Source organism: Dasypus novemcinctus, chromosome 12, assembly GCF_030445035.2.
Source record: "Dasypus novemcinctus isolate mDasNov1 chromosome 12, mDasNov1.1.hap2, whole genome shotgun sequence".
Classification (NCBI taxonomy): domain Eukaryota; kingdom Metazoa; phylum Chordata; class Mammalia; order Cingulata; family Dasypodidae; genus Dasypus; species Dasypus novemcinctus.
In genome coordinates, this window is record NC_080684.1 from 60573916 (window position 1) to 60585916 (window position 12001).

At 31.8% G+C, this 12001-nt stretch overlaps 1 protein-coding gene across 6 annotated transcripts in view; it reads left to right on the plus strand.

Annotated features, from left to right (window-relative positions):
- NAV3 (neuron navigator 3) overlaps positions 1–12001 on the plus strand; it is an 894692-nt gene that overhangs the window by 664637 nt on the left and 218054 nt on the right. For all 6 annotated transcript variants that reach the window (XM_071218968.1, XM_071218967.1, XM_058308465.2 and 3 more), the window contains 2 exons: positions 6890–6962; positions 9719–9902. In XM_071218968.1, coding sequence (XP_071075069.1) covers positions 6890–6962; positions 9719–9902 — 257 coding nt within the window. The remainder of the gene's footprint in view (positions 1–6889; positions 6963–9718; positions 9903–12001) is intronic.

Below are 12001 nucleotides of genomic sequence, written 5' to 3' on the forward strand. Positions count from 1 at the left end.
TATTGTGGCAGTTTAAAAACCAAGGGCACAGAGTCTTCAAACCCTGCCAATCAAGGCAAGCTCCATGAGCTTGATTGCAGGAAGTAAGGCTGGTGTAATCTATTCTTAAACATCCTTGTGAAGAAATTTGCTTATAGTATCTCTAGGTGACATGTCCCACTCCTCCTTCCAATGCTTGTCTAAACTTATCAAAATCTGACTTAGCCTTTGAGTCTAAATAACACTTCTGTGATGTTTTCCCCATGTCTGTAGTGAAAATTGATAACTGAATTTTATTTGCTGTCAGACAACATTGTTTATAATTCTCATTTGAAATTTATCATATTATGGTTTGGGTTAGGGCAATTTATGTATCTTTTCTGTTTCCTCAGTTATTTTACAAACTCACAAAGGCAAAGACCTTGTAATTCATTTTTACATCCCTTCAACTTCTAGCAGAGCATTTTGCCCATAATAAACAGTCAATAGTTACTGAATGAATTACTTAGTGTTAAGTGTTTGTGCCATAGCTTTAAACTTAATCACAACTATGATGTTGATATTAATCATATCCAGATATTTAGTACCTAAATGTAATTTCCATTCAAAATTCATAAATAAAACTGAAAGAAACCTATGAATAGGTAGTGTATGATTTTGTTAATATTGTAAAAGATGCCTACAGTTACATATCTCAAAACAAGTTATAACAGTTTTGTAATAAAAATGCTAAAAACCTGGGTTAGCATATAACATACAGCATAAAGAGTTCTGCTGAAGAAACCCTACATTTCTTTTTGAACACTTTATTAACATTGAAATGAATAAATACAAGTAGTCCCAATACAAACCCTGCATTTGATTTGTCAAGAATATTGGCCCCAAGATTTTTTTGTAATTGAAGGCACAGATATTGTGATGAATGTCTTAAATTCTTATAAATACAGATAATGAAAGTCTTTCCTTTCCTTATTTGAAACCCAATTTGTGATTTATCAATTAGATATATTCATATTTAACAAGTAAATAAGAATAAATATACAACTAAATAAATGGACAAATTTCTGTTTTGAAAAATGAGCTGCTATTTTTCACGGGAGTATTAAAAATATCAGAAATAAGTCAATGCGTCTTTAGACAATATGAGAATAGTGACCAAGTCTTGAAATTTATATCTGCAGCACTGAACACAGTTCAGGCACAGAGTAAATTGAGTACATGTTCAATGAAAGAATAAATGAATGTTTTTACTTTATGGAACATGACAGCTTTACATAGTGATATGTCAAGATACCAGTATTAATTATACAAATAGAAACTCAGTTCTAAAAATATGAACCAGCTTCTATTGAACTTGTTTAGTTTCTTTAATAAAGAAAATACACAAAAGTCCATTTTCAGCTTTAGTCTAACAAAACTGTGTTTTTTGTTTCAGTCACTGTGATAACTTTATTTGGATAAACTCCAAAAGCTTCAAGGTTCTAGACTGTATCTAGAAGTTAGAAACGTTTTGCTTTATTGTCATTTTGTAATCATACTTTTATAGTTATCCAGCTGTGCTTAAATTAACATGAAACACAGACAAATAGGGGCCTCATACCAAGAAAATGTAAAACACAAATTGAAGAAAGGACCCAAGTTATTACGCATGACATTATAATATGCACGTGAAAGTCTTGGAAGTAACTTCCATCAGCCACAGATGTGAATGTTACCTGAACCGAAGTGAGAATGTGGTGCTCAGAGCTCAGAATGAATTTGTTTGCATTATTGTATTCTCATATGTGTGTGTGTATATATATATATTTATGTATGTTTAAGTGTGTGTATATGTGTGCATTTGCATTCATATACTATTCCAGGAATAAAATATAAAATTACTGAACTATATAGCAACTTGACCCAAATAATCAAAAGACAATATATTGCTACAGTCTGAAGAGTAAAATTCTCCAAGCAAATGGAGATAAATTGAAACTATATGCAGTTAGTTTCTTTGAAAGAGCATAATGAAACCCTTGATTCCAAACTTTGCTACACATTGGAATCACCAGGAGATTTTTAAAAAATTCCTGGTAAGTGGCTCCTATCTGCAGACCTTCTGACCTAATTGATAAGGGTGTGAGGTGGGCATCTATATTCTTAAAAGCCTAGGCAATTCTAACCTATAGAAAAGTTTAGGAGCCAGTGGATTAAAGAAGTGGAAAATAGGTCTAATGCAATAGAGACGGCTTTCAGGAAAGTTGATGTATTGCCAAAAGCAAAAGAGGCTGTGATGCCACTTTATAAATTAGTCACCCTCTATTAATATTAAAGACTTATCACAATCATAGCTACTGTTTGATGAGTTCTTACTGTGGGCAGACTATTGTACTAAGTGATTTACATATTATCTTCTGATTTTCCTCCTTTTGCTCTGTCTCTTCTATTGCTTCCTCCTCTTCTTTCTAATAATAATCTCCTATGGCTCAGTGTTTGTTTCTCTTCTCTTTCATGTCTACACTCCCCTGGTAAATTAATCCATTTCTTCATGGCTTTAAATACCATCTATATGAGGATGATTCTCAAATTTAGATCTCCATTGCAGTCCTCTCAACTGAAGTTCAGATTTCTGTGCCCAACTGTCCAACTGCCTACTCAATATCTTCATTTGGATATTTAAGAGACGAGTCAGCATGTCCAAGAATAAACTTCCTGTTTCCATCCACTTCATTTTCCAATTTAGGATGACAGAGACTTTATCCTTCTTGTTGCTGAGGCCAAAAACCTTGGAGTCATCCTTGACTCCTCTTTTCCTCTCCTATACCGTATCCACCCACTAGATACCTTCAAATTATACCCAGACTCTAACCCCTTCTTCACTGCCACTAGCCTGGTCAGAAAACCATCAGCTTTCACTTTATTTGGAACAACCACCTAACAAAGCGTGTATCAATCTATTCTCACAAAGCAACAGAACAATCATCGTACGCTTTTTTAATTGAAGTAAAACATTCATAGAAGAGTGCATAAAGTACTGTAGTAGAAATTGAAAATACTTAGAAAGTGTATATAGTGCATAATCCTAAGTATAGAGTTGAAAGATTTTTATATATATATGTATCTGTGTAATCACCAGTCAGATCAGAACAAAGGGCCTTTCCAGTACACCTTTTTCTCTTGTGCCGCTTTCCAAATTAGACTCCTTTGAAGGGCACCACTATTCTGGCTTCTTGAATTTTATGTAAATTAGGCATGACTTCTTTTGCTCAGCTTTAAGTTAAACCTTCTCTGGAGCTTAGTTGCCTCATCCATAAAGAGGAGGTTGGACTGAGACAAGGAGTTAAAATTTTAAAACGTTGATGTTGCTTTCCAACCCACGAGTTGCTGACTGGTATTGTCTGCTGTCAGGCCCAGGGGGTTAGTATATTTTTAAAAGATCCCAAAGAAAATGTAATATGCAGTCTCTGGATTCAGTGATCTCATTTCTTTTTTAAAAAAAATAATTTCCATAAATACAAGGTGACCAAGTCCTTTCCTTTCCATTCTTCCTCATATGCATTAAGCAACTATCAAATATCAAATATAGTACTGGGTTGCTGAGTCTACATAAGTTGCTCTGTTCCTGCAACTTAAGTCTCCAAAACCCTTATTGTAATAACATCTAAATTATACTTGAATAAACAAATAAATATATCCATTTAAAAAAAAAACAGGAATGATGAGAAACTAATCTCTAAAATTTGTTGAAATAAAAAAAATGATCATTTAACATAGTATATTATTATAATGTTGAAAAGTGCTCTCAAATTATTTCAGTGCCAATTTATTACTCTTTTAACTATAACTTTTTTGCTGGACAAAAAAGAAAAAGTGTCGCATAGTACTAATAATAATGATTGAATTTATGGAAGGACTTTGGAATGAAGCAGGGAAAAGACATTATTTTCTTAAGTTATTTTTATTATGCTGTTACACCATTAGAAATTTTATTTTGACAAATGAACAAGGGGATAGTGTTGTATAAACAAACTTAAATACATTGGCATTTAATAGACATTTGAAAATTGTATATGCAGGTACTTATTCTGTTGATATTACTTAACAAATATAGTAAGTAATGGGGAACTATATTAACTACCTCAAATTGTTGGTGTTCATACTGAAAGACTATGAGAGATTATTACAAAAGATTGATGCTCCTAATAAATAAATAGAAAGAAATAAAGAATGTATTTTCTATCACTTTTTTTCTTTCCTCTATTAGGCCTTTTTATTTTTCTTTTCCAATTTATGACATATGTTGAGAGAGTTGTGGCTGTAATACACTGTCTAGTTATAAATTTATTTTATATGCTGGTTAAATGATAGTCTAAAAAAGCTTCCTTACAAACTTAAGTGCAAATTCTATTTGTTAATCTTTTCCAGGTCTTCCAGTAAACCAAACTATTCATGTATAATAAAAGTAACTTAAATGTAGACACCACTGTCTGCTAATATTTTGCAGTGAGTTGTATATGTTTGTATCAGAAATCCTCTTCTTTCTATAAAAGGCATATAATTTATATGAAACTAAAAGAATCAATACTGTTATGACAATATTTTTTAACAAATCAATTTTATTGATAAATATTAATAAAGCAAGAATCTATTCAAAGTGTACAATCAATGATTTTCAGTATAATCACACATTTGTGCCTTCATCACTTCATTCTTAGAGCATTTCATTATTCCAATAATAAAAAACAAAAACCAAACAAAATTTATCACCTCTCAACCTCTCTAAGCTTCCTCTGCCATAATTAGCTGCTATTCTTTTTCCTTCTCTCTAGTATTTTTGTATTTATATTTTGTAAAAAGTCTTATATATGCAATATCACCCATATTCATGTTTTACATAAAATTTTATGACATTTTTGAGATTCAAGGCCAATTCCCTTTCTTAATACTAGACCACATTAATTGTTTGCTTCTTCTTTTATTTATTTCTAAATATACCAGAAAAGATAAATTTAAAAGAGTACTGTGGAGTTTATCCCTTTGAAAATTCTACTGCCATTCCCCAAGCACAGATACGGTACAATATCTAATTTGCCCCAAAGACAGCTTTAAGGAAATTAGGATTATTTATTTCAAATCCCTAAGATTTAAGTTTATATTCTACTCTTGCTTTGAGGTGTACCAATTACGAAATAAGAGTACTTACCAATTCTGTTGAAACTATTGAAAAAATCTCTTGTTTATTTTAGCAATAGTTTTAGCAAAGATAAACTACATACATGAAAACTTTCTAAGTATATCAGCCTCTCATCACAAATAACAGTCTCTCAAAATATTTTAATCATTTAAATGAGGAGTATGGTTTTGCAAGTTTATTTTCACAACTAATACAGCAGAAAAATAACTGGTTTTCACAAAGGCCAGACACAGAGAATTTTGCCAAGAGCCTTGTAAAATTAAAAATGAATATTTTGAAGAAGCAGCCCTTGCAATGAAACAAGAGTATGTTTATTTTTCTCTTCCTTTGTTCCTACCTTCCATTTTTTCCTCCCTTTCTTCTATTTTCCTTCTCTCCCTCCCTTCCATCCATCCTTTCTTTGTATCAAGTCTTATGTCTAGGAGTAGAGTGAAATGTGAAGAAAGGAAAGAATCGGATATGCATTTGAGCACTGTAGCCTTTGCTGATGGATAGAGCAACACGCTTCATTAGGTCATATAGTATTCAGCATCTTTAGCTATATTCTGTTTTTGAAATAATTCTAATAAGAATGACTTTGAAATGGATGAATATAAAAATCTTTTTTTCCCCCAAAGATGTTTGAACTTGCTTGTGGTTATTTTAAAGAAAAGAACATTTCATTGGATATTATTACTTTAATTTTTGCACAAAATTACATTTAAAAAGGAATGTAAACTTTGTGCATTTTATAAGCACATATTCTAGAATCTATTTTTTCTTTTTTTTTCTTTATGAGGCGTTTTTTAGCTAACTATGAAGCCAAGTTAGAAAGGACATTGGTAGAACTTTGTGTGTCCTGATGTATAGCTTTGATGAGAATTTAATAAGATGGAAAACAAAACCAGGCCAAGTTATTAACTTTAAATCTCTTATTTACTTTAGAATTTCAAGATTTATAGAATAACAAAAACAAAATAAAACAGGGAGATGACTAAGAAAGAACTGGAATTTTCTAGTCTTTGCTGTAAAAATTAGCTGTATAACACCACAAGCAATATTGAGATAAAATCTGTGAATTAATATGACTCAGTCAATTGTTTTTTTTAAATTTTGCCTCTTATCCCATGTATTAACAAACCAGTTAATATTTTGAAACCAACTATTCAAAATCCATGGGTATCCGTGCTTTTAAATAGCAATGGTAATGCCTATATTTAATCAGAGAATTATTTACCATACGGTAAAATGCATAAAATTTAAAAATAAACATTTTCTATGGTTTAGGGTAAAAAATATGTTACATTTCTTTGATGCCATGTTACCACATACTCCATTGCATCTATCTTTGTCTTATTTGTCAAATATTACTTATTGAGTCTCTATGTACATCCTAACATTGTAAAGCATACATGCAAGTCTCGTCCTGTATGGACGCTTTCACTGGAACTTATTTGTAAAACACAAAATCCTGTTTTATGTTAAGTAGGTGGGTTGCTGATTGCCAGAATGCCATTCTTGATTAGGCCTTTATGAATTGTTTGTAAGTACCAAACAGGACAATGAAAGCTTTATATTCATTCCACAATTAGTCAAAATAATTCTAGTTAAACTCTGGTAAAGATCTCTACTATGTAATGAATGTAAAGTATTCATTCTTTATTTCTTCATGTTTCTTTCTAGTTTCATTCTAGCTTGTTTCTTTATTTTAAAATAATCCTCTAAATTACCTTTTCACTGCTTTTCATGTTACAGATTGAAAATGTTGATGTTTGCCTTAGTTTTCTAGCAGCCAGAGGAGTAAATGTCCAAGGTCTATCTGCTGAAGGTAAGAAACAGCACAATTGTCACAAATAGGTCAAATTTTAAAGATTTTTCCTAATGTAAGCAATGTAGGGTTAGATGTATAACTCTTTAACACAGTAAAGGGAATCAGTAAAGTTTCTAAAATAATAGAAATATAAACATAATACTTATTAGTAAACATATTAGCGACTTATTTTTTCCTTATTTTTCTTGAGTTCTTTCTATGATTCAGTATATGGAAAGTGAGGATTAGCAAAATATCTTCATGCTATTACTAAGGTACAGTATTGTTACAGTCTCAAGTAGATGAGAGAACGGATAGATAAAAGCTAGATGATAGATGGACATACATACAGATTAAAAAGTGTAACTAATGTTCAAACATAATTTAATAATATTTAATGTTATTTAATAACATTTCTATAATATAATCAGATCGATGATAGTCAAAATATTTGACAAATTTAAGTCATCATGAGTTCTTAAATAATTATTACTTACAGATTTATAATTGTTTTATATAAAGGCTATAAAATTATTAAAGGTTTGAAAAGTCCTCCTTAAAAGAGAAATACAGCAAAGTGGAAAAGGACTGAATTACTGTCATTTGTTTTTTTCTCAGCTTTTCTTTCATCTTCATAGGAAGTTGGCAAAAGTTTGCAAAACCTGCCATACATGAGACAAGCTTTGTCATAATGAAGAAAATTGATGTTTCTGTTTTTCTCTCCTTCCCTCAATCATCTGTCATTCTATTCACCTATCATTCTTTTCCTTTCCCTTATCTATTCATTTATCATTCCAAATTTTAAATATCATATTCATGAAAGTATAATAAGATGCTGTTTTGCTAATGTGGATTATTAATGATACACTACTCCTAGTAAGTGGGAAATTTGAATTTTAATATTCCTTTTAGGGCAGCTTTCTAAAATTTTCAAATACTATTAACAAAGCCAGTTGCTCCAAATAATGAAATTGCAAGTCATTTGGGACCTGGATCAAAAAGAATCATCTTTAATTTGAATGTTAACTGTATGTCAAAAGTAATTCCTACAAAATACTGTTAAACACTCTGATAATTTTAAGTCAGCAAACTATTTCTACTACAGTAAATTTGTTTAAGAAGCCTTTTTTCCTACAAATATTAGAAATATTAGAAAATTCTAAGTCTTTAAAATGTTGCTGTCATTGGAAAATGAGAAATTATGTGGTTTCTGAAATATAATGGTCACTTAGTAGAAATACATAATTTTCACAAATTTTTCTTTTATATTTAAATGCTTTTATTTTAAATTTCACATTTCTTTTATCTTTTATCTTTTTATACTGGGATGTATAATTGAGTTACACATTTAACTACCAAAAAGCTTAAATTCACACCCAAGTTATGGTTCTCTTATGTAGAATAAAATTTGAATATATTTCCCCAGGATGATATTTTGCTTTCTAAGTGGTAAAGGCAGGTTAGAAATGCTTTCATTTATTTGTTTTATGTCTCTTCCTTCTCTCATGACATCCATAACTAAAATAAGCCTACTTGCTTTTTATTTATCTTTTAAAATATATGAATGCTCAAAAATGATTTTCTAAATCATTTTTTAAAAATTTTATTGCTTTATTATATATGTTTAATAAACATTCTTTAAAAACAACCAATCGCCTCAACAGGAGAAAATAATTTTCTCAGTTTGACAAAGCCAACTCTTCTACTGTATAGAAACTGTGAGGAAGGTCTTGAAAAAATTGAACTCAGAGACTTATTTTATATGAGTAATCCACTGCATAGTCTGAGTAATATGATAAACAATCAGAGAGCAAACAATCCAAGTATCTTATTAATGTTCCAAAACTCCAAATGGAGACATAACCTTGACCTCACAGCGTGATATATTTTATGCCAACAGTAAGATTTATTTAAAATATGATTACATATTGTATAGCCTTATTTCAGATTCCATTTCTTTTTCTTTTCCTAATAAATTTTCGGACAAGAGCAAAAGCTAGCCACATGTAGCCTACTTCATGCATTTAAGTTTTTATTCACTATTAGAATAACTTAAATAGGAGGCCCCGAAGGAGGATTTCTACATAAATTTTTTCCAATTACATTATCTAAAGTTGTGTGAGCTGATCATTATTATCTATTAGTAGTAGCATGGATTTAAAATAGAAGAATCAGGATTAAATCACAAAACCTACTGTGGTGTGCTTTTGGAATATATATCTATATCTGTATTTGTATCTATCTATAATTTCTTAATTGGTTGGTAAGTGATTTAGAAGGAATGTTGACTGGTATAAATCCAGTTGGTATTATAAGGTCCACCCACACAGCCAATATTTATAAATGCAGGACAACCAACATTTAAGTGGCTTTTTGCTCCATTCCATATCTACTGCTATGTTGGTAGCATCTGTGCATATTTGTGAGGGAAGGAGAGAGCTAAATCAAGAGAGTGGCACAAGGCAGAGAGTCCACTTATTTCTAAGAGGAAGCTAATGCTAGGGGGAAAAAATATAGCTCAGGGCATCTCTCTTGAATGAGCTTTATTCTCCCCATCCTCCATCCCCTCATTCTTCCCCTGAAATTCCAGGCTATTTGGAAATGCTAGCATGTTTCAGAAATTCAGACTTGGCTTGACTCCGCAACTGGGACACTTGAGTTATATTTTATCCTCATAGATTCCATCTAAGAGGATTGCATCTAGAATTTCATTTGTTAAAAAAAAAAAAATTCAATTTACATTGTGCTGTGTTTATATTTTCCATTTTATGCAGAAATAAGAAATGGAAACTTAAAAGCCATTCTAGGGCTGTTTTTCAGTTTGTCTCGCTACAAGCAGCAACAGCACCATCAGCAGCAGTATTACCAGTCCTTGGTGGAGCTTCAGCAGCGAGTCACTCATACTTCCCCTCAGGCGGAAGCCAGTCAGGCCAAACCCCAGCAAGATATGCAGTCCAGGTAAGGAAGGAGGCAGTGGACATTGTAAAGATTCTTTTGGCTAGATTCAACTTGTTGCAAACCAGTTATTGTGTGTGGCCTTGAAAAACTGCATTTTTGTGGTTGTATTAGTGTGTTGGGATTATTTGACTAATGTTTTATAAGTTAGAACTACTTTTCTTTTTAGTTGGGCAAGCAATGTCTGTCTTCTTTCAGGTGAAAATTTTGTTTTTGAAAGGATTGTTGTTCTGTTTCAATGTGTGTGAAATGTCTTTGTGTAAGTAATGTGACATGGCTACTTCCTTCTACAAATTACTTCAGTATTTAGAGTGTGCTCTTGAATCATGTTTTGTTGATGCTTGCTATTGATTAAACTACTTAAGTCTGTCAAAAAGTTCAGGTCTGTTAAACAAAGGGGGTTGAGTGTTTGGGAGTATATTGTTTCTGGTGTGAGGTTATGTGTGTGGCTGTGTGCATTAATACACACATGCCTATCTGTGTTTGTCTGACTTGAGTCAATTGGTACATGTAGACACAGCTTGGGGTAGGGTTCTTCCCTCCCTCTCCATTATTGCATTTTTCCTGTTTGGATTTCTATCAGTCAGGATTAAACCAGAGAAATAGAATCAGTGGCAGATTCTACAAAAGGATTTATTACAAAGAGTCTACGTGACCATAGGGGCTGGCCATGCAAGTCCGAAATCTGAAGGGCAGGTGATCAGGAAAGGTAGGCTGGGCTCTTAGCATGAGCCTAAACTGCTATACTTAGGAGAATTTCTTCTCTCAGTTCTGCTTCTAAAGCCTTTTAACTGGTGGAATTTGTTTTAAATGTTCTAATTTAAATAAATCTGATTTAAATGTCCTAGCTTATCTAGGATAACTTCTCTTATTTAAGAGAAGCTTATTTATAAAATTTAATCACATCTAAAAAATACCTTCATAATGACACCTAGATTAGCACTTGGTTAAATAACTTGGGACTATAGCCTAGCCATGTCAATACATGATAAAGACCATCACAGAACAAATTTGATGAATGTTATGGAGTCTACTGCACTGGTAACTATTTGATACCTGGGTAGCCAATAGTTAGAACTCTTGCATATAAATAGCTGTGATTGTTTTTCTTAAGGAGAGAGGAACTCCAAGATGAAAATATCCTTCATCATCTTTTGATATATACATATACATATACTGAACATATGTAAATATTTGACTTTTTCCATCTTAGAAGTCAGGACTTAAACCTAAAATACTCAGTATACTTTTAGTTTGTTTTTGGTAATTAGAATTGACTCAAAAACTTAAAATGAAAATAGAAAAATACTTGCACAAACTTCCCCACCCCCATTTACTGTATGACTCTTCAGAAAATCCCTCTCTTTTATCTCTTTCAACCATCCCACATGTGAATCCTGTTTTTTGTTTAGTATTGTATAACACTTCTTTCTTATATAGCCATGTAAACTCTATTCACATGGGCAGATTTTATCCATTAGTGAATTATTAAATAATTTTTTTAAACCATGGTTTTACAGAAAATTTACAGTATACTATAAGGCTGTAGAGTAGTGGGGATATTTTATATTATTCAATAATGCAAATATGCTTCAGCTCTTTGAGCTCATTTTGAGTTTTGTGATGTCAAGTGAAATTATGTAAGAGTCAAAGTGAAAAAATGTTCTCTACAGGGTAAATTCCTTGGATTTCCTTAAGAATAGAAGATGAGAGAAAAGGGAAACATCAGTTTTTTCTGTGGGTGGTTAGTAAAAAGAAATCCAGATTTTGAGACCTGCCAGAAATAATATTTTTCTAGAGCTTGGTGTAAGCTATTTGAATGGACAAGAAGCAAGAATAATAGCTGAAAAAATAAGGGAAGTAAAATGATTTTGTACAAAGCATGTTGACTCTGGAAGCGGTATGGACTATCACTTATTTCTGCTTTACCTCACTCTATTTCTGTATCTGTCATGGGGAATTCCTTGCCCAGAATTTCTCAGCTGCGATGACCCTTTTGGGAGGGGGAGGGAGTGTTATTTCTTTCCCTGTTATTCTGGCTGGCTATATATGACTGTTATGACACTGTTGGGCAGTTTTAAATATAAAGCTATATTTAATAT